General features: G+C 49.0%; 2 protein-coding genes across 7 annotated transcripts; one reads left to right on the forward strand and one right to left on the reverse strand.

Annotated features, from left to right (window-relative positions):
• Nucleotides 1–1,810: 1,810 nt before the first annotated feature.
• Nucleotides 1,811–6,056, forward strand: LOC120639706 (LRR receptor-like serine/threonine-protein kinase RGI1). Its single transcript, XM_039915584.1, has 2 exons — nt 1,811–5,160; nt 5,284–6,056. The coding sequence occupies exons 1-2, from the start codon at nt 2,187–2,189 to the stop codon at nt 5,796–5,798; spliced, it is 3,489 nt and encodes a 1,162-aa protein (XP_039771518.1). The 5' UTR covers nt 1,811–2,186; the 3' UTR covers nt 5,799–6,056.
• Nucleotides 6,057–6,329: 273 nt separating this feature from the next.
• Nucleotides 6,330–18,804, reverse strand: LOC120639707 (tRNA-specific adenosine deaminase TAD3-like). 6 transcript variants are annotated; one of them, XM_039915589.1, is made up of 12 exons: nt 18,650–18,804; nt 18,481–18,560; nt 16,962–17,044; nt 16,829–16,880; nt 16,429–16,489; nt 16,258–16,328; nt 15,535–15,656; nt 15,205–15,287; nt 12,386–12,467; nt 7,029–7,484; nt 6,792–6,901; nt 6,337–6,710 (listed from the first exon to the last, which is right to left on the reverse strand). In XM_039915589.1, the coding sequence occupies exons 5-12, from the start codon at nt 16,485–16,487 to the stop codon at nt 6,518–6,520; spliced, it is 1,176 nt and encodes a 391-aa protein (XP_039771523.1). In that variant the 5' UTR covers nt 16,488–16,489; nt 16,829–16,880; nt 16,962–17,044; nt 18,481–18,560; nt 18,650–18,804; the 3' UTR covers nt 6,337–6,517. The 6 variants fall into 6 exon arrangements, with proteins under 6 accessions (XP_039771519.1, XP_039771523.1, XP_039771520.1 ...); XM_039915585.1 differs by lacking the exon at nt 16,429–16,489 and having other exon boundaries at nt 6,330–6,710; XM_039915586.1 differs by lacking the exon at nt 16,429–16,489 and having other exon boundaries at nt 18,481–18,550; nt 18,650–18,791.
• Between the last annotated feature and the right edge of the window lie 7,701 nt (nt 18,805–26,505).

The following is a 26,505-nucleotide window of genomic DNA, read 5'->3' on the forward strand; positions in this document are numbered from 1 at the left end:
CTCGCGATTTACAACCCATCCGTGCAAAAAAATTATAAATAGATTTTATTTAATACTCCGAAATAGCATGATTCCCTTTCAATTTTTTTTTGTCAAAACATCTAAACACGGCCTTACATTCAGAATTAACTGTATCAACTAACCTGGCATTCTACACAGGATTTTGTGCCAACTTCAATTTCGCTCAGCCAAGATTGATAACGAAAATATGGAGTAAAGTAGATATTTAAGGATTTGAACAAGAAAATCTTTGAGGTCAATTGTAGCTCTCTATAATCATCACATTTTATTGGTAGAATAAAAAATCACAGTATTGACTCTAAGGCCAGTCTCAGTGAGGGGTTTCATGGGAGGGTTTCCAAGGGTGACACATCATCATCACAGTCTTGATTTGCGGGATGAAACACCCTCTCTTAATGCACAGTTTCATATGCTAGCCCTAACATTTAATTGTTGCATGGTGTTTGTGATCACTTGTGCCATACAAACTATGTAGCCAAATCTAAACTTGTTGCCATTTGAATGGCTGCATGCTTCTCATCAGTTGCTGCACCATTTGGTCCATTTTTTTTTGTTTTCTTTTGCTTACTAGAACATGATCATAGTAGAAATAAAAATAAATAGTCAAAGGTCTTTTAAGTTGCATTCATACTAGAAATTTTAGAGAGATGATAAATACACCCTGCAGATACACGCTTTGACACACACATACATCAAGCTTTCACACACGGATATCAGTACTCACACTTGAACGGAATTCAAACATTCAGACTTGAATTCAAGTAGAAAATCTTAGTATTGTTCTACGAGTTTTGGAATTTAGGCACTACAATTCTAACCGAAACATCTCAGTATAGTTCTCAGGAAGCAGGAAGCATTTTTTTTAAAGCAAGCCAATATTGTTTAGAGGCAGCAACTAACAAAAACTTTCACCCTGGACATAATAGGTCCTTCCTCCAGTGAGACAGCAGCAAGTCAACAAGCAAAACTGAAACATCTCAATAGTTGCTTTGTCCCTCTACTTCACAGAGTGGCTGGAATTCATCTACTTGGTCACCCTGCAAAACGAATAGCTCACAAAGTCAACTCCAGTTATACAGGGATTGCAAGGCAGGAATTCTGAAATTCAAGATGAGTGAACAAACAAAGCTTGTGACACAATCTATGCAAGGCTAATTTGAATTTCAGATCTCATTCCCAGGGTAGTGTTCTAGAGCTCTTTTTTTCTTGGGACAGGGCATATTTTTGCAATGTTAAGAAATCACAATTATATTCTTCACTGCCTGTGCTCATTCCCTTCCCTGATAAGTGGAATTAAATTGCTCGACTATGCTGTATGACCCAATAACAAGCACCAATTTACAAGGGAATATGGGAAACAAAATCCGTCACCGTTAACAAACGAAATCGCTCACCAGTGCATCCCCGCCGTCCAGCACGCAACACAGGTAGCATATGACACTAGGGTATATAGTCCAGGCACATGGGTGGCGATATAGTCTGAGAATTGATAGTCACTAGGGTGTTGGTTATCCAAAACTCTTGTTAGGCTGTGTGCTTTTGGGCAGAGGCCGGGAATATTTCAAGAAGTTGTATCTCCTCAATGTAACGATTTAAAATTAATAAAATTTCTCTTTCCCAAAAAAAAGTAGCATATGACAGGGTGCGTACGTGTAGCATTGCAGATATAGAAAACACCCAAAGCAAAAGAGGCCAGTCATTGCTAATCCCTCCTCTCCCCTAATTTGTCAGAGCCTCACTAATTTCTTTCCCGCCCTCCAATGCAAATGCTTTCTCTCTCCACCACCAGGAGAGAGAAGCTAGCGAAAGAACAAGGGCATTGAGGGTTTTGAGGAGCCCGATGCCTTGATGCAAGAACCCATATTCATCGTCCACCTCTTCCTGCATCAACCGAGCAGGCAAGCCGTCTCAAAAAAAAAAAAACCCGAGCAGGCAAGCGGCAGGACACAAGCAAACACCTTTGAGGGTTTTGAGGAAGAGAGAGAAGCAAGAGCGAGAGTGTGTGAGAGTGCTCCTCCTCCTTCCTCCACACACACACAGCAGCAGCATTGAATTGAATCCATTCCATCTCCATTGAGATCATCGCCACTCCCGGGGCAGCAAGCAAGCCTTTGCTGCTTGGTGCCTTGTGCACTGCCCGAGCCCCAAACACCGCGCAGTTTTTCATGCGGCTGCCGTTGCCATTGCCGTCGCCAAGCCCCATGCGCCGCCGCCACCTCCTCCTCCCCCTTCCCCTCCTCTTAATCTACCTCCTCCTCCTCGCCGCCTCTTCCCCCTCTGCTGCTGCCGCGGGCTCGTCAGAGGTCGCCTTCCTGACGTCCTGGCTCAACACCACGGCGGCGCGGCCGCCCGACTGGTCGCTGGCCGCGGCTTCCCCGTGCAACTGGTCCCACATCTCCTGCGACGGCGCCGGCGCCGGCGTCACGTCCGTGTCCTTCCAGTCCGTGCACCTCGCGGTCCCGGTCCCGGCGGGCCTCTGCGCCGCGCTTCCCGGGCTCGTGTCGTTCGTGGTCTCCGAAGCCAACCTGACCGGCGGCGTCCCCGACGACCTGTGGCGGTGCCGCCGCCTCGCCGTGCTTGACATCAGCGGCAACGCGCTCACCGGCCTCATCCCGCCGTCGCTCGGCAACGCCTCGGCGATGGAGACGCTGGCGCTCAACTCCAACCAGCTGTCCGGCCCCATCCCTCCGGAGCTCGCCGGCCTCGCGCCGACGCTCAGGAACCTCCACCTGTTCGACAACCGCCTCTCCGGCGAGCTCCCGCCGTCGCTCGGCGAGCTGCGGCTGCTCGAGTCGCTGCGCTCCGGCGGAAACCACGACCTGGCGGGGCCGATCCCGGACTCCTTGTCCAAGCTCTCCAACCTCGTCGTGCTCGGCCTCGCCGACACCAAGATCTCCGGCCCGCTCCCGCCGTCGCTCGGCCAGCTCCAGAGCCTCGAGACGCTATCCATCTACACCACGGCGCTTTCCGGCGCCATCCCGCCGGAGCTCGGCAACTGCTCCAACCTCACCAACATCTACCTCTACGAGAACTCGCTCTCCGGCCCACTGCCGCCGTCGCTCGGCGCCCTGACGCAGCTGCAGAAGCTGCTGCTCTGGCAGAACGCGCTCACCGGCCCCATCCCGGAGTCCCTCGGAAACCTCACGTCGCTGGTGTCGCTCGACCTCTCCATCAACTCCATCTCCGGCACCATCCCGGCGTCGCTCGGCCGGCTGCCGGCGCTGCAGGATCTCATGCTCAGCGACAACAACCTCACCGGCACCATCCCGCCGTCGCTCGCCAACGCCACGTCGCTGGTCCAGCTGCAGGTCGACACCAACGAGATCTCCGGCCTCATCCCGCCCGAGCTCGGCCGCCTCTCCGGGCTGCAGGTCTTCTTCGCGTGGCAGAACCAGCTCGACGGCGCCATCCCGGCGACGCTCGCTTCCCTTGCCAACCTCCAGGCGCTCGACCTCTCGCACAACCACCTCACCGGCATCATACCGCCGGGGCTCTTCCTGCTCCGCAACCTCACCAAGCTGCTCCTCCTCTCCAACGACCTCTCCGGGCAGCTGCCGCCGGAGATCGGCAAGGCAGCCAGCCTCGTGCGGCTGCGGCTCGGCGGCAACCGCATTGCGGGGTCGATACCCGCGTCCGTGTCCGGCATGAAGAGCATCAACTTCCTCGACCTCGGAAGCAACCGGCTCGCCGGGCCGGTGCCGGCCGAGCTCGGTAACTGCTTGCAGCTCCAGATGCTTGACCTGAGCAATAATTCGCTCTCCGGGCCACTGCCGGAGTCACTCGCCGCCGTGCACGGCCTGCAGGAGCTCGACGTCTCGCACAATCGGCTCACCGGCGCCGTGCCCGACGCGTTCGGGAACCTGGAGGCATTGAGCAGGCTGGTGCTCTGCGGCAACTCGCTGTCCGGGCCGATACCGCCGGTGCTCGGGCGGTGCCGCAACCTCGAGCTCCTGGACCTGAGCGACAACGACCTCACTGGAAACATCCCCGACGAGCTCTGCAACATCGACGGGCTCGACATTGCTCTGAATCTGAGCCGGAACGGCCTCACGGGGCCGATCCCGGCGAAGATATCGGCGCTGAGCAAGCTCTCGGTGCTGGACCTGTCGTACAACGCGCTCGACGGCAGCCTCGCGCCGCTCGCCGGGTTGGACAACCTCGTGACGCTCAACGTGTCCAGCAACAACTTCTCCGGGTACCTCCCCGACACGAAGCTCTTCCGGCAGCTGTCGGCGTCCAGCCTCGCTGGCAACGCGGGGCTCTGCACCAGAGGCGGGGACGTCTGCTTCGTGAGCGTCGACGCCAGCGGGCGCCCGGTGACGAGCACCGCCGAGGAGGCGCAGCGCGTGCACCACCTGAAGCTGGCCATCGCGCTGCTGGTGACCGCGACGGTGGTGATGGTGCTCGGCATGATCGGCATACTGCGAGCGCGGCGGATGGGCGGCTTCGGCGGCAGCGGGCAGAGCGGCGGCGGCGGCGGTGGCGGGAACGACTCGGAGAGCGGCGGCGAGCTGTCGTGGCCGTGGCAGTTCACGCCGTTCCAGAAGCTGAGCTTCTCGGTGGACCAGGTGGTGAGGAACCTGGTGGACGGCAACGTCATCGGCAAGGGCTGCTCCGGCGTGGTGTACCGCGTGAGCCTCGACACCGGCGAGGTGATCGCCGTGAAGAAGCTGTGGCCGGCCAGCAGCCACGCGGCGGCGTGCAAGGACGACGGCACGAGCGGCCACGTCCGGGACTCGTTCTCGGCGGAGGTGCGCACGCTGGGCACCATCCGGCACAAGAACATCGTCCGCTTCCTGGGGTGCTGCTGGAACAAGACCACCCGGCTGCTCATGTACGACTACATGGCCAACGGCAGCCTCGGCGCGGTGCTCCACGAGCGACGCGGCGGCGGCGGCGCCCAGCTGGAGTGGGACGTCCGGTACCGCATCGTGCTCGGCGCTGCGCAGGGGCTCGCGTACCTGCACCACGACTGCGTGCCGCCGATCGTGCACCGGGACATCAAGGCCAACAACATCCTCATCAGCCTTGACTTCGAGGCCTACATCGCCGACTTCGGCCTCGCCAAGCTCGTCGAGGACGGCGACTTCGGCCGGTCGTCCAACACCGTCGCCGGCTCCTACGGCTACATCGCCCCTGGTACATACCTACTTTTGAACTGTAAGATTTTGCTGAAATTGTTGCAAGTAATTGAGATGAACATTGTTTCAATTCTGACTGATGAACAAACAATGGATGGTTTGGTGATCGATGATCGTGCAGAGTACGGGTACATGATGAAGATCACGGAGAAGAGCGACGTGTACAGCTACGGCGTGGTGGTGCTGGAGGTGCTGACGGGGAAGCAGCCGATCGACCCCACGATCCCGGACGGCCTGCACGTCGTGGACTGGGTGCGGCGGCGCAGCAGGGACCGCGCCGCCGTGCTGGACCCGGCGCTGCGGGGCCGCTCAGCCGCCGAGGTGGAGGAGATGCTGCAGGTGATGGGCGTCGCGCTGCTGTGCGTCAGCCCGACGCCCGACGACCGCCCGACGATGAAGGACGTGGCGGCGATGCTTAGGGAGATCCGCCTGGAGCGCGAGGACGTGGCCAACGTCGACGTCCTCCTCAAGGGCGGCTCGTCGCCTCCGCCCCACCATGCCGCCGCCGCGGCGACGGCGACGGCAGCCAAGTTGGCGTCGTCCCGGCAGGGCCCGAGCAACAGCAACAGCTGCAGCAGCAGCAGCTTCTCCGCCATCTACTCCTCGTCCAACAAGGCCAAGTCACCCTTTGGCTGAAGCTGAACCAGCGCAAAAGCTGCAGAGGTGATGTGATGCAACACCAAGCTGTTCTCAGCAGATGAAGAATGCTTGTTTTGGAGCAAGTTAGGGATGGTGGTGAGCTGTGTAAATGAGAGGATAGGTTGTCTGCATTTGTTTGTGTTTTTTTTGGAGGACTTAGGATTAGACCTTGGAGCAAAGGCTTTAATGCTTTTATTTCATGAGTGCTCAGTGTATGCTTGTTCGAATAAAGATGAAAATTCGGTTGCATGCTCATGCAGATGTGCAAGCTTGTTTTGATTTAAAATGGCAGAGTGATGATTGCGTCTTTACTACTTTTCATGTTGCCAGCTTCTTGATGTATATTATTCAGTTCGTACATTTAGAGAGAAGTGCGGGGTTAAAAGTTGTAGGCAACAAACAAAATTTCTGAACCATCCTATCCTATATGAACTATAGACTCATAGCTCCATGAAACAGCAGTAGACTCTGACGCAAATTGTGCACAGTAAAGGCAAAAATAGCTCCAGGTCAATGCCACATCTCCAAGACCATAAGAAGTCAATAGCATCCAATTATATTAATGAGAAAAGATGGAGCAAATTTTAGTGATAAAACAAAGGTAATATTCTAATGATACAACAAGACACTATCATGGAAGCCTAATCTGAACTCTGAAGCTCTTGTACCAAAAATTACATCCTCCAAGAAAATTGGAAACAGGAGGTTCTATTCCATCAGCATTGTTTTGAACCATCATTCAAACCATTCAAGTATGCCTCAGGTACTGAAATCCTAAATACGTTGTAGTGATGATTAAGACTTTTCTCCCCATGCAGCCTGTAGACTCCACCAAGTGCTCCATTAACTGGATTAGGGAAAGCGTAGAACACACGCTTGAATCTATGATGTACAAGTGCCATCGCACACCTTCAAATAAAGTAACAGGTAAGCAACACAAACAATAAGAGGGGAAAAATGATGTCAAAGTTAGATGAAGATTGAACTTACATTGCGCATGGTTCCCAAACAAGGTAGATATCAAATCCTGTGCACAGATATGGTCTGCTTGTTTCGGACAAGTTGCCATAGCATGATTCATCTGCTGATTGATCTTTATCCTTATGTTCAAATTTGATGAGTCAGAAAAAAAAAGTAGAGGAAAGAATATGCATCATTGCTAGTTTCATAAAACAGTAAATAAGTAATCGCAATGAGAATTTTATGCCAACAAGCAATAAGGCTCACTTTTGTATCTGCCTTTAGCCTTTTTGCCGGTTCATTATAGTTCTCCAGGTTGCAATTTGAACCTGGCTTCGTTATTGAAGTTGAAGAAGGGAACATCGTTCTATCCCTCTCAGCAGCATTTTCAACGGCAACCATGGCAGCATGTCTTAGAGGATGCCATGCAAAACAGCCTTCACCGGGCAATGGCTTCTGCTCCATAGTCCTTTGTTTCGTCCATCCCCAAGGATTTATACATGATACTTCCATGTTCAAACTGTTGGGTTTAGACAAAAAGAATTTTGGAAGTAACAAATTGCCATCATTATCAGTTGGTTCACTCAAAGAGCAGGTATCATTTGCTCTGACTTCAGAAAATTTGTTTCCTTCATCAGAAGTATCATGCTGGTGTGTCTGGTCTGTAGCCTTTGCAATTATTTGTGTACTTGATGGATCAACAATAATGGCAGCATTGCCTACCTGGTACATGCAGTTAACCATAGTGGAGGTTAGCGAAAAATACTTGATCAACAGAAAACATACAGCAAGATAAAATAAAACTGTGCAAATAACTTAGCATGCTTGACCAACACTTGATATAACAGAAAGACAGATTTTGTCCATTTCGCATAGCTGCAGCTGTGGTTTCTAGCCTCCACAAGCTGGTTTCTTGAGAAAAAGCTCAACAAGAAACTTGAGTTGGTCTTATTCTCTTCGTACACGCATCATTGGTGCTTGATAGCTGAGCTCCTCTCCAAGGGACACAGTGGTAATGCTCCAAAGACTGCCGATGAGCATATATTTGCAAATTTTTCTCTTCAGTGATGCAGGAGGATCAAAGAGTACCCATTTTTTATTTCTTTGATTTCGGCATTGCAAACAAGACCAACCCTACGGGCAACTTCAATGGCACCCACTCATGTTTAGCATCTCGGTTACACGAATACTCCTAGGGGGTGCCGTATCGCGTATCCGACACGTTTCGGATACGGATACGCCCTGGATACGCCTTGGATACGGTTCCAGCCGTATCCTAAAAGATCGGATACTTATTGACTTGGATACTCGTATCGGATACGTTTGGGCCACGGCCCAAAGCACTAGCAAGCCTAGTTAGCCCACTAGACTTGAACTACTACTACTTCTCCCCTCCCCTCCGTGACCTAGCAGCAGCCGCCACAATCCCGTGCTCCCTCACGAACCCTCCCCTCACCTCCTACTCCTCCCTCACGAACCCCTGGATCCGGTGGCCGCCGGCCGCCGGCGAGCTCCTTCCGCAGCAAAAATCGGTCGCCGGCGAGATCCTCCCTTCGAAACAAGTAAGTTCCTCCCTGGACAGCTACCCTCCCCATGTTTTGCGCCTACTGACCTAGCAGCAGCCGCCACAATCCCGTGCTCCTGCTCCTCCCTCACGAACTCCCAACCTGGTCGTGTTTCCCCTAGATTTGGTGGCCGCCGGCCGCCGGCGAGCTCCTTCCGCAGCAAAAATCGGTCGCCGGCGAGATCCCTGTGATGGAAGAAGACTAGGAGTCTTGCTGCTCTCTTGCCTTTCTTTCATTTCTTTTCATCAATTAGTGGCTTGATGTCTTTCTTTCCAATTTCCAGTATGATGTATCTGGATGTCGTTGAACTCAATTTAGTTGTTCTCTAATTGTAGCCTACTAGTCTTAGGCCACTGCGACTATGTTGCTGAATATCTATGTGATATTTATATATAATTATTAATTATCCTAGCCGTATCCCCGTATCGGTGTTTTTTGGGAAAGTGCGTATCCGCGTATCCGATACCCGTACCGGTATCCGTGTAACATTGTTTAGCATAGTAACTTCAGGTCTAGCTCAGAAGTTGGGACTAGGAGAGAATTCAAACAAATTTATGTCATGAAATATTATCTCAAGTGTAGTAAGGATAGATTGCGTATGAATCATGGGCTGTGTTGCATTGAGTTTCGAGGGCGTATATAAATATGGGTACAAGACATGGGGGGCAAGAAGCCTCCTCAAGATATTTCCTATACTACCAAATATACTCCAACATCCCTCCGCAGTCGTAGCGGTAGCAATGCGAATGGTCAAACTGGAGAACAATAGAGACATCCCCCGCAATCGGAACGCAGTTGCGAATGTTACAGATGGAGCAGAAACCAGGAAGAGCTTATGCAGATGATAGCCCCTTAGTGCCGAAGTAACCAAAGTCGAGGTGGACATGGTCGAAGCCATGGCGAAGGACGCGGGTCCGAAGCATCAACAAAGGCACTCGAGTACACAAAATCATCAGCTTCTTGTTGATCAGCTCGGCGGGACGATGATAAACCGACCACGTAGACGGTGCAGCCAACAAGCACAAAAGCGTCTTCCTTTCAGCAGCATCGACGGCACTGTCTCCGAGGTGGCGGCAGTAGGCGCGGACTCGGTCTGAGAGCCAGTATGACAAAGCGGATCAGTAGCATGGGTAGCACTAGCGCCTGAACCGGTGGTGATGGCCTAACTACGAGCACTGGCGCTCTCGTCGTCAAGAGTGTCAATGATGTAGCGACGATGAAACGGCAGGGCGACGCAAACCCGATCTCTGATCGGGAGAAAAGAAACATAGCAACAAGATGAACCTTAGATACAAAGCCCCATGGTGTTGTGGCCCGCCAGTGATGGCGCTGAAGCGACGCGGTTAAGAGGCGTGATGGACGGGGAAGGGTAAGGTGGCCCCAATAGAGCTCATCCGGCGATGGATCTTGTCAAAGGTGCCGACCCGAGCAGGGTGTAGTAGCCTGGCGAAGACGTCAACAAGCAACGCGGTGACCCGGCGCCCGACCCTAGTGCTTCAATGGTGTGGGAACCCAGCACCCGCCCGTGCGACCTCCGTAGCCACGCGCTCATGCTCAAAGCAGTGACGGCGGCGGCACAAGAGGAGATAAGGGCAGCCCTAGGCCAGATGCGCAAGAAGGTGCGACAAGAGGAGGAGGTGACGAGGCAGCCCTACGAGATCGAATCACCGTGGCAGAGGTAGGCATCTGCTTCTGCTTGACCACGATGGGCGCGGCAGATTGGAGGGATCAGCCGCGCATCCTACAAGGACGCTGGCCTCGGTGGAGAACGATCTCCTCGGTGGCGGCGTGAAGGCAACGAAGCCTTCGGTCTATGATTGGTAACCTAAACTTGTGATACCATGTAGGAAGCATAGATTGCGTATAAATTGTGGGCTGTATTGCATTGTCTTGAGGGCGTATATATAGGGGGTACAAGACATGGGGCGGGGGAGGGGCAAGAAGCCTCCCCAAGATGTTTCCTATACTACCAAGTATACTCCAACATTAATTATATGAGCTGTGTATAGTCTATACCTTCTCACCATCTCGCATAAATTTTGATGTTAATATGGAAATGTGCAATTGTCAATTGCATTCCTAATATATGATGGCATCAGATCATTGAAAACCCACCCAACTTCACTAAAAACCACTGCAATTTTCCCCTTCAATCTAAAGCCATTGGTGTTCAATCTGTCATCACCCCACGACTTCCGATCAGTTATTGCTGGTCTCTACTCTCTAGTCTAGTGCTGCAACACAACTCCACCATGATTGACAATGCTGCCAGCCCCAGCCAATCGCCATTGTTCCAATCCAGCAGCAGCCAGCTGGACATCCATTTGGTTCATGTTTTGACCAATTTAGTTGTCACCCAGGTTTTTTTTTATTGTCAGGAATTAGTCTCGCAGCTGCCAGATCTGGTTTCCCAGGTGGGCAGGTAGTGTACTCGGTCTCCAAGTGATCTGCTCTGCTTGTTCATGTCATTCAATGGTGTGGTGTCATAAATTAAATGTACATAAACTTTCTGAAACGTTTATGCCTGGCCTAAACAATTACACATATAACAACGCTAAGCTAGTGATTGGTAGCCTGCGTTAGGGTCTAGTCAGGCTTCCATGGTGCCGGATAAGGTTTGATTGGATTCTTGCATAGGACCCTTAGCCAGGCTTGTGCAATGCAAATGGGTATATACAGCCTGCATACTTGGAAACACATTTAATTTCCATCTCCAGCTTGTGCAGCCTGCATAAGCTTCAGCGCAGTTCCGCTCACCTCCATCTCTCTCGCACCTCTCCCTCTCTGCTCCTGATCCTCCGGTGCACAACGATCGAGCCGTGTGCCTGTGCCTCATCTGAGCCAGCCCAATGATGCTAACCGATGATGGATTTTCCTCGATGGGTGGCGGATTTCTTTTCTTTGATCTGGATTCATGTTGGCGCGTGAAATCTGATTGGCGGCTTTGGGCCGTGGGGGAGGGCGTCGCGTCGATGTACAGGCAGGGGAGGCACCTGGAGCGGTCAACTCAAAGCGGGTGCTTGACCATGGTGGCAGCAGAGGTTATGAGGCCTAAGCGCCATGTACCCGCCCTCACTAGGTGACTAGTTGAACCTGACAAAATGATGATTGGACTGTTGTGTTGTGACAGCTGATTCAGTTGCCTATGCAGATGTGCAAGTGCTGCTTAATTTGGCCAAGTAGTAGGAGCAAACCTTGATAGTAAATTTGATTGCTAATGCAGTGCAAGTTTGTGAATCCCGACTTGAGTGTCCCAGTTAATCAGAATGGGTCAAAAACATTGTTTGCGAAGGATCCCAATAGATATTTGCTTAATTACTCTTTAGTTTATCTGTCATTGGATATCCATTTGCTGAATAGTGTTCTTAATAGATTTGGCGAGAGGGAGAGCAGCATGTCTGAGAGATGAATGCTCGACGCTACTCCATCACCACTGCCTCCCGACCAGTTTAGGAGTGCTTCAAAAGTGTTTCAGTTTCATCAGAGTTTCAGTTTCTTGAGAGTCTGTAAAGTTGATCCAGTCAGTGTTGTTTCCTATTCTTTAGGAATTGTCATGGTTGTCGTGCCTGAGTTTTAGCAGTCACTAAGGCCACGATCCCTGGTCACTCAGACATGTAATATATACTTTATTTGTTTGGCTATCTAATCAAAACAAAGCACAGAGCACAGCAAGCTTTCAGCTGCACAAAACCACGAGCTCTTCAGTTCACTAGAGAACGCAGAAAGTAAATGAGGTACTGTGAGTTGAACTCACTATGGGAGAGGAGAGGTGACTATACACGATACAGGCCAGCCAAGCAAACATCCACGAAACAAGCCAGGCTAAAGTTAGCACAACAACCAAACAACGGGGGTTCATACTGCTCCAGCCCAGGCTAAGACTGGCCAAGGCTTACTCCAAGCGAGGCTTGGGCTAAGCCCAGCAACCAATCACCACCTAAGTAGCATCCTACTGATGAGTACAGCATAATCCCAGCCCCATATGAGATTACATTTGAAAACAATGGAGAACAATATAATATAGCTTCAACAAAGTAATCCAAAACCAAGAGTGGTCACCTTTGATAATTGAATAGCAGTCTTCATGCAATTAAATATTGATGGTAATTCCTCCTCTCGAAATCCACGGACAATATCAAGGCTGTAAATTAACATAGAAGTCCATCAGAAAGGATGCCTATAGCACAGAAGAAAACAGCATGGAGACTACTCAGTGAAGCTGCCGTATCCAGACAACTCTGTTTGTTAGTACTGAAACTGTATCTACAGATAACAGAACTACTGAACAATTCTAATTGTCAATTGGACGCAAATGTTTGTTACTGTCAGGAATAAGTCTACATAAACACCTAAAGTATTGCGGCCTGTTTACTTAGCCCCTTAAACCATAAAACTGGATATTGAACACTCCAAACTATTTGAAACTGTCTAAATAACCCCCTGAGCAGTTTTGAAAGGTGGTTTTGCTGACGTGGCACCACTGGCGCATCACATGGATGCATTGGACATAGCATATTGTTTAGCGTACCTTAGTACTTTGGTTATCTGTGATGGAAGAGATAAAGGGATGTCAAGGGTAGAGATATTGAAAGGTTAGACACATGCACGTGTCCAAACTGTTTTGTCATGCCATGTAGAACATGCCACATACATAAATTTGTCCATGTCAGCACGCCGCATCAGCCAAACCGCTATGCAAAACCATCTAGGGGGTTATTTAAATGGTTTTGAATAATTCGGGATGTTCAATATCCGGGTTTCATAGTTTCGGGGGGTTAAGTAGATGGACCTCAATACTTCAAGGGGTTATGTAGACTTATTCCTTGCTGTAATCCCATTCTGTTAAACAGTTCAGTAAAAAGATTGGATTAATCTTTTGTAAATCCTGAGCCATAATTTCATGTTAACAACAGGAGCCCATCCACACCACCATCCACTTGAACTCAAAACCTAAGAGCTATGCAACTGATATAATCAATGTCATTCCATCACTGAACAAACTCACAACGACAACTATAGACCATACTGAAAGCAATGGAGATTGCAGGGAATAGTAGATCGATTAATCAGGAGAGAGTACAGGAGTTTATATAGGCAAGGGTCACGGTAGGGTTTATGGAAGTATAACCGTACACGAGATCCTTGCCTATTCCTAATCAATCAAGGCCTATCCGGCCGGCAGTTCATCTTGGGCACTAAGCCAATGAACCTGCCCCTATTACTATCCACGTACAAGCCAATGAACCTTGCTAACACGCCCCCGCAGTCTGATCGTCAGCCACTGACGTTCAGGCTGGACCGAAACTCCACGAAGATTGACGAAGGAAGCCCTTTGGTGAAGACGCCAGCATACTGCGAAGTGGTGGGAACATGCAGTACTTTGACATGGCCAAGGGAGACGCGCTCCCGGACGAAGTGGAGGTCAATCTCAATGTGCTTGGTCCGCTGATGCTGCACCGGGTTGCTGGACATGTAGACAGCACTGATGTTATCACAGTACACAACCGTGGCGCGGCGGAGGGGAGTGTGTAGCTCAAACAGTAACTGGCGCAGCCAGGTGGTCTCTGCCACAGCATTGGCCACTGCTCGGTACTCGGCCTCGGCACTGGATCGGGACACAGTGTTCTGGCGCTTGGAGGACCAGGAGACAAGATTGTCACCGAGGAACACCGCATAACCCGATGTGGATTTGCGTGTCAGGACAACCAGCCCAATCTGCGTCGGAGTAAGCAACAAGATCATCAACTCCGGAGGGACGCAGGTGAAGCCCCAGGTGAAGTGTACCACGGATGTAGCGCAGGATCCGCTTCAAGGCAGCCAGATGGGGTTCTCGCGGGTCGTGCATGTGGAGGCAGACCTGCTGAACAGCATAGGCAATATCTGGTCTGGTGAAGGTGAGGTACTGGAGTGCGCTTGCCAAGCTGCGAAAATCAATCGGATCCGAGAGAGGTGCACCATCAATCGCAGAAACCTTGGGGTTGGTGTCAACCGGAGTAGAACAAGGTTTGCAGTCCACCATACTAGCCCGATCAAGTATGTCCAACATGTACTGCCGCTGAGACAAGAGAAGTCCATCACCATGTCGCTGAACATGCATCCCCAGGAAGTGGTGGAGCTCGCCAAGATCCTTCATGGAGAATTCTCGCTGCAAGGCTGAGATGATCTGCCTAAGAAGGTCCATTGAGGATGCTGTGAGGACAATGTCATCGACATAAAGCAGCAAATAAGCCATGCCAGTGCCGCGGTGGATGACGAACAAGCTGGTGTCCGAACGAGTCTCCACAACACCAATGGTCTGAATGAATGCTGCAAACCGTGTGTTCCAGGCGCGAGGAGCCTGCTTCAAGCCGTACAGTGACTTGTTGAGGCGGCAAACGAAGTCAGGGCGAGCAGGGTCCTCAAATCCACAAGGCTGGGAGCAGTAGACAGTCTCAGACAGAGTCCCATGGGGAAAGGCGTTCTTCACATCGAGCTGGTGGATGGGCCACTGACGGGACAGAGCAAGGGAGAGCACTGTGCGGACGGTGGCGGGCTTCACAACTGGGCTGAATGTCTCATCAAAATCCACATGTCACAACTGGGCTGAAAGGGCAGGGCCATAGGATAGAGCCTAGAGTTCCACCTTCACAATCAATTGAAACAGTTTTTCTGGAAACCTTGGTTGGGACGTGCAGAACTTCTAAAGAAGTCTTTTGATGGTGATTGAAACATTGAAGAAATTGACTCATTTCAAGATCAAGTGACATAATTATCTTTCTCTAACTTTATTGATATGTTTTTCTGTACAAACAGGGGTCCCACATGTCATTTGTTCTACTAAATATTGCACGTTTGAGCAGAGAAACTACTTTTGGCAACCTATATGAGTTAGGACATACTCATGCGCAGGATGGTAAGAAGTTGGCCAAAGTTTGCATTGTTCTTCCCATTCCTCTTTTGATGTAGCAGGACACTTGGAAACCTGTGAAAGACTTTTACAAATAGTAAATGTCAATATGTGATAGGGCACATTGTTAACTATAGCTAACCAAGCACAGATTCTGTCAAGGGGTTCAACTTCTATGCATTTAGAGTGATTTGGTATTAGATAGTTATACCTGTAGGCACAAACCTAGAGCTATCATGCCAAAATCGCATGGTTACAATTTTCCAATGCCCAACAAAATTGACAAAATGAAAGTTCATCCAAGGATGAAAGAATTACTTACTTTAGCAGTAAAAGGATTCAACTGATAAGTATCCACTATCTTTTGCACATCATCAGGAAGCTGTTTGTTACAAGTTTCATACCCAGTGGAAAGACATAAGATTATTGATAGCTCAGATTTTCCTGCCAAACATAATAAAACACATAATTAGAAGAAAAAAAGTGAAAATTAGAAATAAAACACATAATTAGCTGCCAAACATAATTGTCGGCCAAGCTGAAAAATACTGAACTGCTCAATTTTAGTTCCACATTGTGGTGGATGGTTCCGCTTTTAATAGTTTAAGATTAAGGATTCTGACATAATTTCTTGTTGCAAGGTAGGCGCAACTTAATACTGTGAAGTTTTCAGTTTTGTTTCCATCTAATGATTATCATCTTTATAGTCTTTAGAAGAAGTGCTCAATATCTCACATGAACATCAGTACAGAAGGGGACCTTTGCATAGACTGAAAAAAAAATACTACACACGTAAAAATTTTACAAGATGAACAAAAAGAAGAGGCATCCTGCATCACAATGATCCAAAAGTAAATTTGATCCATCACAAGGTTGTGCTTGACTATAAACTAAATTCTGTATCTAATGTTCAGGGGGTATTTCTAGACATATTGCATGACTCTTAAAACATGTGTTTTCAGAAAGCTAATGACACATCTTCCATGAGTAGTGTGCTCAGAACGTAAAAAGAAAATCAAGATTGAGATGAATGTGCATATTCTACCGCATTCAGTACGTCGACGGACCCGCTTTACATGCCTCAGATTCTCCAAAGGGCATATATGGCTCAACTGCCTGCAACCAGTATACCATTAAAACATTTCTTGTAATGCTTATCACACCAATTGGTCAATTTTGAGTCAAATAGAGAAACTAGGAACACGGGAAAACTCACAAAGATAGAAAGATGTAGGATAGTTGCATCCGCAAAAATTCAAAGAAAGGTATCAGCATTCCTATTTGTCAAGCTCTGTGTTAATTTTTCTATTGAAGTAAAGAACTAATAGAAACATTGAGGTTTTATGTCATGTGGAGTAACATAACTGAAAATGAAAGACACAGTGGTAAATTTCTGTCCAATAGAATTGAAATTTCAGATGAAAATTGGTTTTTATGGACACCATTCTTTAATCAAACGCACAGCCCTCCAACTATTATTTGAACTGAATTTCAATGAGACAAGAAAAAATGCCCCCTGCACTGTATTTAATTGTAGACCAAATTCCCAAAGCAGTACTGACTTAACTGAAAAGTTTGAGTTGAAGCTAAAACAACAGGGATGGAAATTCCTTTACCTAATGAGTGTGTTTGCTAGCTTGGGCTCAATCTTGGCAGCCATCACATCAACTGAGAGGCCCAACAAGAAAAAAAAAAATTAGCAACCAAAAACAAAACAAAACAAAGAATAGAGAAATCAAAAGAGCATACCTGTGGTGTCCTGGATGGACGTAATCAGGTTGCCAGGGACCTCAGTTAAAGCCCACTCCATGATTGCCAATCTTCAAATGAAACTGAAATCCAGAAACAGAGAAATCATGGGCAGATTTTTAAGGCAAGAAAAACAATTGTAACATAGTAAAAATGCAATCCTGCATAGCTGGGCTGGAATTAGGCCCATCCAGCCCACTTGGATGGGCAGGGGAATTGAGTGAGCATCTATTTTCAGAACCGAAAGTAATCAGAGCTGTGGTGTAAAAAACTGGAAACTAATCAGAGCTAAAGGAAATAAAATAGAGACCCAAGCTTGAACTAGTACAGCTACTGCAGGTGCTTTCATGTAAATCCAAAAGCTGATAAACTACTCAACTGCCAAAACAAGCAAGTAATGATAATGATTAAACAAAGGAGTGCAACAGTAGCACTGGCGATGTAACTGAGCTACAGATCATTTGCAAACAGGCACGAATAATAAAAGCAATGGAACAAACACCATGCCAAGCTCTGTTGTTGCAAATTAATAAACACATCTGTCAGTATCAGTGCATTGATCAAGGAGTACTTCACAATGCAATACTTTATCTGAACAATGACGACTGCTACTTGGCAACCTGTTCTGAAAAATCAGATCTGATCGACAAGCAAAAGGCAAAGATAATTGATTCGCCGAGTAATCAGGAGTATAAACCCACAGTACCCAACAATATGACATCTGAAAGAGCCATGTTGCAACAAAATTTTGTTTGGTGCTTCTCTAATGCAACAACAACAACAACAACAACAACAACAACATAGCCTTTTTTCCCAAGCAATTTTGTTTGGTGCTTCTCTAATGCGCATACAATTAATGCAGTGAGAGTAGTCTTAGTGCCCTATCATGTTATTAATTTGACTTGATGCTCACTTTCAGTATCTGTTTGCAAACTCGCTTATTACTATACACTACTAGTCCCTTGTTGAAGCACCATTATCAGGAAAGGAAAAACAGCATCCACATCAACCAATCGAGATATGAGACTTCACATCACAAGAAAGTTAAGCTACCCGGTGAAATTTTGCCTGTATCAGACAAGATAGAACTTTAGATACGTGGCAAGGTTGCCGAGAGGCCAATGAGCATCCTCAGCAAAAGCATCCACACACTGATCTCACTCGCTGCATAAACAAATCGCAGGATATATAGAGGGCACATCGACTGCCAAACACTCGCTATTTATCACAGTCTTCACGATAGCAAATTTTTCCACGAGTAAAGCGAGCAGAGCCAAAAACATCAGAGTAGCATGATCTAGTGGTAACAAAGGACAGACATTCAGGAGACGAAACCATGTCTCCGCTAGCTACTGCCCAAATTGATTAAACTAGCTGCCCCTTCGAACCATTTCCCTCGAAACTGAACATCCCCAAGAAAAAAAAATCGCAACCTACAAATACATCAACGAAGAATAGATGCATGAGCATGGGATTTATCCTAGCAAGAAGGGAAGCAGCAGCAGGAGGAGATATGCACCTGAGGAGTCGCCGCCGTCCGAATCTAGACCGGCGCAGGGTTGCGGTCTTGCTGCCGCCGCCGTCGCCGTCTGCTGAACCCTAGCAGGAAACGAACGGGATGAGGAGACGGGGAAGGGGAGGAGGATGAAGCGGAGGGAAAGATGGAGAGGTGGGAGCAGGAGGCGCACCTGGCGCAGGCGTCGAACTCGCCGCCGGCCGCCGCGAGGGAGAGGTGGCGGTCGGGAGGAGTCGCTGCCGAACGTGAGGGGGTCCAGTGGCAGCGGCAGTAACGTTGGGAGAGAAGGTTTGGGACTTGCCTTTTCCTATGTGCATGCTGCTGCCGTATTTGGGCCCCGTGGTTGTATCACTATCACTGTCTCTGTCTCAATTTATTTCTAAAGCAAGTAATAACTTTTTAATCCATCAATCGAAATTATAATCCGAATTATAATCGGAATCCGAACAAATCAATCTGAATCATAATCAAAATTCGAACAATCTATACCTCACGCAATCACAACACGGTCTATACACGGAGCTAGTAGTCTTTGTGTAGGTGTTGGTAAAATTTATATTACCCATAGCAACATGAATACTATGCTAGTTAGATTGTATTTGAGCTCCTACGACAATTCAACATAATGGACCAGATCCGTAACGAAACCGGCCCTCATTATCCCTGGCAACCGCTCGCTTCTGTCGACCTTTCCCCTCACTACAGTCAACACAAGGCGGAAAGGGGGTGACTTCCATTTGCCGCTGTTGATTTAGCCGATTCCTCCTCTCCGGGCGTCCTCGTCGGCGCTCCGGGGGTGGGGATCGTGCTAATCGATGGCTGGCGGTGTACAGACTACTAGCTATACTAGGTATAGGTCTGTAGGTCTAGGTTTTGCTAGCCATGGCGCGGCGGCATCCGTTCCCCGTCGGCAGGTACGACGACGACGAGCCCGTCGTCATCTCCGGCGATGCCTTCTGGTGGATTTTGCTTCCTCTCCTCTTCTTTGGATGTGGTGACAGCGATGGTGTTGGCGGGGCATCCGGCGAAGATCCAAGGATGAGGTTTGTTGGGCTCTATCTTCTCGTGTTTGGGATGGAGTTCCTGTGTACCCCCAGTGGGTTTGCTTTCGGGGTCGGTGGCTTCGTCGCCAGCGCCGGATTTTCTAGGTCTTTGCTATTGACTGCTGGTGGTGGAGGTGCCGGTTTGTTGCTCTGCTCGTCTCCGGTGAGGTGGTGGCCGATGTTCGTTCAGTGGATTACATGCGCCTTGGGTGTGCCAGGGCGTTGGATCTTGCGGCATCGTCCATGCTGTGGAGCCCCTCGTCGGGGCCGAGGAAGAGCGGTCTCTGCTCATCGTTGTCCTCGGCGGCGGCGGCAACTGGAGCAATCGGAGGAGAAGACCCTGGTGGACTTAGTTATATATTTCTCTTTCTTCCGGATCATGAAGATAATCTGGGGATGTACTGTGGTGCTCTTTTAATATAAGTCCATCCCTCCGCAAAAAAGAAACCGGCCCTCGTCCTCCCTACGCGGGTTTTGACCGGTGGAGGCTGTTCATTGATAGAGTCTCCGGTGGTGTTTGGATTGTGGGGTATGGAGGGTGGGAATGGGAAATGGAGAGGGATGGAAATCTTATCCGCCATTCGGTTCATGGGAAAGGGAATTGAAGAGGGAAAGGGAAATTCGGACCTCATTTCCCATCGATTGTATCCCGTCTGGAGGGGTGGGTTATGCCGGGATAAGAGCTTCGAGAGCTGTCTCAATCTGACCAGGGCGTTGTCTTTGTCGACCTTGGCCGCCGCCGCACCTGCTGGAGTTCCTCATCTGGCAATCCCGCGTCAGAGTCATTGCTCACCTTGAACAGCACTGCACCGCAGCCGCAAGCGGCCGGACTTCCACGCAAGTGGGCGGATCTGCAGCCTGCAGCACGCCTCGTACGTGCGAGCCACGCAGAGCAGGTGCTCGATTTTCCATCGCACGCCTCTGCGGGGGCCGCAGTCTCTAACAACGCTACCATGCGCTCGGCTTGAGCTGATGCCACTACTACAAAATCTAATTAACTACGACCTTTTGTTTTGGGCTCGAAGGCGGGCAGGCCGGCGGCCCACCTCGGTTAATGGCGGCCGGGCCACCGGCCGTGCAACCGCCTCAGTTAATAGGTTAACCGAGGCGGGCATTTTAACAAAACCACCTCGGTTAATCGTCCATTAACCGAGGCGGTTGGGTTAAGCCGACCTCCTCGGTTAAAACTTAACTGAGGCACTACGCCGTAACACAACCGCCTCGGTTAATGGAATATTAATCGAGGTAATTTCGTTAAAGTGCCCGTCTCGATTAAGTTCCCTATATAACTGCCCAGCCCCTTTCTTCTTCCTGGCGGCTCCTCCTCCATTTTATGTTTTTTGAGCTCAAATCACCAATAATCACCATTTTAGAGGGGGGAGGTTTTGCCCTTGGATTTGGTGAAGGATGGCACCGCAAGAGGTTGATTTCTTACCTCTACTGTTCTCATCTTCTCTCCTTTACATGATTTAGGTGCTTTTGGTCTAGTTCTAGATCTAGATCTAAATGGAGGAGAGAGAAAATCGGATCCGGTTCTGGATCTGCTTATCTGACTTTAGTTTCTCGCTGTGTGTAAGGTCTCATTCATGGATATGGCAGAGTGGTTGTACAAGATACCGAGGGTTGGCAACGATCTGACTTTCCTGCAATATGTGAGAAAATTTGTTGCCGCTACGAAAAAGCATCATGTCAGTCTGGGACGGAAGCGCATCATTTGTCCATGCAATGCCTGCCAGAACACACTTCTCCCGGAAGATAACGTGGTGCAATCTCACTTGATCCGGCATAGTTTTATCAAGGATTACACAGTCTGGAAGTTTCACGGCGAAGCAGATCCGAGTGTCACTGGTGCATCTGAAGGAAACTCGTCGACAACCTCGACGGTGAATGAAAGAGGACAACAGCCCCCCTCATCAGCAGCAACAGCAGGCAGCAATAGTGCGAATCGCGATTACGTCAACATTGATGAACTTCTCCCAGACATGGCAGTCAATGATGGTGATGAGGATGGTGATGAGCAGGGTGATTTGTTGGGGCCCGAAGATGCAGAGATTTTTGAAAATCTTGCTAACCGTATGGACCAAGATGATGTTCTGTTTGGGAATCCGAAGTGGCTGGAGAATTTCAAGGATATGAAGTAGGCAGCAATTGATCCGCTGTATAAGGACTGCCCGTAACATTGGACGGCATTGCGATTTAACCTCCAGTTGCTGCAGCTGAAGTCTCGCCATGGGTGGTCCGACACTAGCTTAAATGACCTGTTACGTATGCTTGCTGACACATACCCAGAAGATAATAAGGTGCTCGCCAATACCTATTGAGCGAAGAAGGTGATCCGGCCAGTGTCGATGAAGGTTAAAAAGTTCTATGCATGCACTAACCACTGTATCCTGTATCGGGGCAAGTATGAGAAAATATAGAGTAGTCCGCACTGCGGCGCGAGTCAATACAAGATGAATGCCGGTTGTCGTGCCGATGTGGATGTCGAGGAATCCAAGAGTAGGCAGAAGAAGAAGAAGACGGCCAAGCAGATACCGGTTCCTGAGGATGAGGAAGAAGAGGGCTACATGCAGAGGAAAAGTCCTGCCCTGTCAGTGTGGTACCTGCCCGTGATCGATCGCCTGCGTGTGCTATTCGGGAACCTAGAGGGTGCCAAGCTAATGTAGTGGCATGCATCAGCAGAACGCATCAAGGGCGATGGCAAGCTACGACACGCTCCAATGACAAGGAGTGGAAGAGTTTCAATGCCAAGTTCGCGAAGGAGTTTGGTGACAAGGCGAGGAATGTCACGTTTGCCAAGGCAGTTGTTGGTACTTTGTAACGTCACGAATAAAATCTGCAAGCACACAGATACTGCTGTAGCTTTCATCCAGGAGTATTCCAGGGTATCGTATCCACTGAGAAACGTGAATACGCTATCTACGGGCTCAGGCTCATCCAAGGACATGCACTTGTGTTGGAAGGATAGAACAGAGAGGACTTCCTAAGATCTAGAATCTATGTTCAGAAGAAGAGATAACTTCGCCTTGTACTTCGAGCTACTGGTTTCCCTTGGTTTAAACAAGCCAGTTGTTCCAGCAATAATGCTCTATCCTATAACCGAACATGGAGGGTTACTAGGGCTCGAACAGGGCTGTCACCATCTGCCGGCTACCTCACAATCCATGGGAATATATAACAACTGAGTGGTAAAGTCTAGCCTAGACACCACGTCTACGCTATTCCGTACTAATTCTAACCCTGGCCAAGATTATCCTTCTCTATCCGGAGTCTTAAGTTAGGATCAAATGTTACTCTAAGCATACACTCAATTCAATAAAAAGGCAGAAGAAATAACTTGCGACTAAACTCTAATTCTAAATAAGAAAGTCTCGAACACTTACAACCGAATAAGCATCCGTCGAGGTACAAGTGGAGAAGAGTGCCGACAAACCCGGCACTTCCCCCAACTCCCCCTCGCTCTCCTCCTAATCTCCTACACTCCTAGGCTTCCTAAAGCATCTAGGATGAAGACCTTCAAGCTCCAAGAGAAGAGGTATGTGTTGGGTGTGGTGTTGTGTGTTGTTTCATTTCTCCACCCCCTCCCTTATATTTATAGGAGGGAGCCACGGCTGAGGGGAGCTCCATCTGCAGCTGGTCCTTGGTGAACCGACCTAAGGAGCCAATGCTCTTCCTCCACGTGGCAAGTTGAGGCGGTGGGGCCCATGGGCCTGGTCGGCTGACCAGGTGGTCGGCCGGCCTGCCCAGGGCGCCAACCGCCCCCAACTGCCGGGGGTTGGGCTTGTCCGGGCCCTCTCTTGTCCGAACACCGAGGCTTGGCCTGTCTTGGATGGATTTGCTTTGGTTCTTGGGCTACATTTGGTCAAATTGAGCCTGAATCTGTGCTTTAGTATTTTCTGTGATTTTCTGTTGGGCCAAAGTGGGCTTGCAACCTGCATATTAGCTCAAAATCACCTGCACACATTCTCAAACACCATCTGTGGAATTCATTAGTAAATGAACCTAGACTTGCATTTATTCCATATTATGGTTGAATTTTGTGCAGGAGTTGACGGTCAAAATGAGTCGTTAGTGACCATCAACAAGATCCCCCACAGTTAGCCCTTTGCTCGTCTCGAGTAAAGGTTAGGACTAAGGTGCTTTGGCCTTTCCTTGATAGAACATCCTGCACAAAAGTTATTCCATACCTTGCTTTCGTTCATGAACTTGAATGTGTCTACCATGATGTCTGTAATTGTTGAGGAACGGAATGTACTTGACTTAAATGTCATCCTTGCCATGCTGCCAATGTTGGGGGTTTTGCAAGAGTTTTCATAAAGAAATTGTTCATGGTCTTTCTCTCCTTCTTGGGTTTCTCATTGTCACTCATGTGTATCTTCTCACCATGGTTTACCTTTACTCTGTCCTACTAATATGGCTGGTATATGTGGAGTTTTGATAGGGAGTAAAAAGGCATCTACTTGATTCAAATATGCTGCAAGATCAAAGATTGGATCCATAGGTATAACACTTATATTTACGGTCTGATTAGGTTAGTGCATAGATAATTCCATACCCCTTTCATGACTGACTTTATTTATTGGGTCATGCTTTGTCGGTACCCTGCAGCTGGGGTACCCACTCCTACTGTGCCAAGACTCACATAGTTATCCGTAACTACGCCTTAAGGAGCTGAGCAGCCGGACCCCTGGGGTCCGACTCCATCTCACCGGACCAATGGTCCCGGACCCGCTTCCCACTCGGGGACGGGTCCGGTGTCACCACGTGTCCCAGAGGTGGAAATGCTCAGCACCTGTGGCCGCGGACCCGGACCCCCGCAGGTGGGTCCGGGACCTCCACGTGCCTATCCGGACGCTCGTGAGCTCTCGGCTCAGCTAGCTGCTCGGGAGGGGTCCGGGGCCACCATGTGTCACGCAGACGCGGGCGTGGGCGCAAACCTTCCGCTGGAAGCTCGCCCACCCACCGCATTCAATGCGGGTGGTTGAGGCGTGCTCTGCCGCCGCGACACGTGGGGCAGCTTTTGTCAGGCCTCACTGTAGACCGCATATTACCGAGGTACACAGTGCAACCCCATGTGCCGCATCCACGCAGAGCCCGTCTGCCGCATTAAATGGATACGACGGCACGACACCCTTTCATCATACCGCCTACGCCGCAAGCTACACGGCCTGTTCAGCTACGCGGCAGGCTACGCCGCAAGCTACGCCCTGGCGCCGTTTCGACAAGACAGGGCATGGCTATGCCGGACGAAAGATTCCCACGAGCAAAGCAAGGAAATCCAGGAATAAGATCTCCGTCGCCTGCAATGCCATAATGTCTGTACAGTATGTTATTTTATACTACATCGTTGAGCCCACCTATCGGGGACTCAACGGGCATGTACACGCCTCCCTTGAGATGTAAAAGGGAGGTGCTCGCTGCACACTCTAGACTCTAGAAGGCCAGGCGAGTGGGAGGCAGACACAACACAAGCTCGGATTTACTCCGAACAATCCTATTCTCAACCTCTTGAGAGCACAAGCAATACAACACACAGTGGACATAGGGTATTACGCTTCGGCGCCCCGAACCACTCAAAACCCCCTGTGTTCATCGTGTTCTTCCACTGAGATTGGGCTAATCCTAGCTAACCCCCGAGTACTCACCCTCTGGGTTTAGGCGGGTGCACTACGCCACCCGGCTGTGGGTTTGCATACCACGACATGCTTCTTTGACATGCCATCTTCTCTCTCTCTCTCTCTTGGGTCATGCTTCTTGGGCATGCCATCTTTTCCTCTCTCTTTTTTTATAATACAATTGTCAGTCAATACTTATGGAACATGTGTTTTCATCTATGCACACATCCCTTAATCAAGAATGCAAATAAAGTAAAACCATGATGTGTCACAAAATTTGATTGAGCTCAACACGTAGTCAAGAGACTTATGCAAAAGATTTTTTTTCTGTGGAAAGTATAATATGGGTCTAGTAAGGAAAGGTACACGGAGGAAAAGACCATGAACTTGATTTTTTTATTTTTATAAATAAATTCCCCAACTTGTCAATATGTAAGGATAAACAACTTAGAGCAAAGACATTTAACGTTAGTCAACAATTAAGCATTATGTGGTCCCTAAAAGATTTGGTTCACAAACTCAAGCGCAGCAAGGAACATCAATTATGCAAGTACTCATCAAGAGCTCCTTTTAGCCAATTTTAAACAATTTTAGATATTCAGGAGATTATGCTCATGTTTAAAAAACGCTATAGGGAGGAAACAAGTGAGGTAGTACAAACTTAGGAGTTGGAGCGAGGGGTGTGTATGAGGATGACAGTAGCGTGTATGTGCGACGTCACGGGATCTCCCCCCCATACTTATTTTCGACATGCTCATTGATCAAAAACAAAAACATAAAAGATAAAAGGGCTCTACCAACATTAACACCAGGGAGCCAAAGTTCTTATTCAAGCAAATCGAACTAGCCTGGGGCGCAAACTAGACCGAACTAAGCCTAAACGAATTAACCTAACTAGCGCCCAAACTAAACTAATGATAATGAGAGACCCCCTTTCTAGGGCCCCTACTCAAAATCTATGATTCCTAGTGCACTCACTAGGCGATCCATCTTGTCATCAAGGTACTTCAGATAGAGGTCAATGTCTTCTTGAATATCTTTAATTTCCGACCTCAGTCTCTGTTGGGACATGTCCAATCTTACGTTGGCTATGTGAGCTCTTCTGAGTTCATGGGAGAGTTTCCCCATCTCAGTTTTACCTTGATCATCTTCCGCCTTGGCTGGTGGCCGAACTCCAAAGATCGTGAGACGTGGCTGGAGTGGTGGCTCATCTGGAGATATTTTATTGCGCCGGTAATTGTGGCTGATTACGCGAGCCTCCTTGGTCACCCAAGAATGCACATATTCTTCACCGGGCTTCAATCTTGGCCCGGGTGCATTCTCGTCTTGGAAGAGCTTAACGGCGAAGACCTCCAACTTCTTTTTTGACG

The sequence above is a fragment of the Panicum virgatum genome, chromosome 7K, assembly GCF_016808335.1.
Source record: "Panicum virgatum strain AP13 chromosome 7K, P.virgatum_v5, whole genome shotgun sequence".
In the NCBI taxonomy this organism is placed as follows: domain Eukaryota; kingdom Viridiplantae; phylum Streptophyta; class Magnoliopsida; order Poales; family Poaceae; genus Panicum; species Panicum virgatum.

What these genes read in the sequence shown, in the direction of transcription:
- LOC120639707 (XM_039915585.1), bottom strand. Translation starts at nt 17,022, where the DNA reads ATGGAGTGGGCTTTAACTGAGGTCCCTGGCAACCTGATTACGTCCATC. An exon ending in CCGTCGACGTACTGAATGCG is followed by an intron (nt 15,657 to 16,257) that starts GTAGAATATGCA and finishes TATGTTTGGCAG; the next exon opens with GAAAATCTGAGCTATCAATA. An exon ending in GGCTAAAGGCAGATACAAAA is followed by an intron (nt 6,902 to 7,028) that starts GTGAGCCTTATT and finishes TTTGAACATAAG; the next exon opens with GATAAAGATCAATCAGCAGA.
- LOC120639706 (XM_039915584.1), top strand. Translation starts at nt 2,187, where the DNA reads ATGCGGCTGCCGTTGCCATTGCCGTCGCCAAGCCCCATGCGCCGCCGC. An exon ending in CTACGGCTACATCGCCCCTG is followed by an intron (nt 5,161 to 5,283) that starts GTACATACCTAC and finishes ATGATCGTGCAG; the next exon opens with AGTACGGGTACATGATGAAG.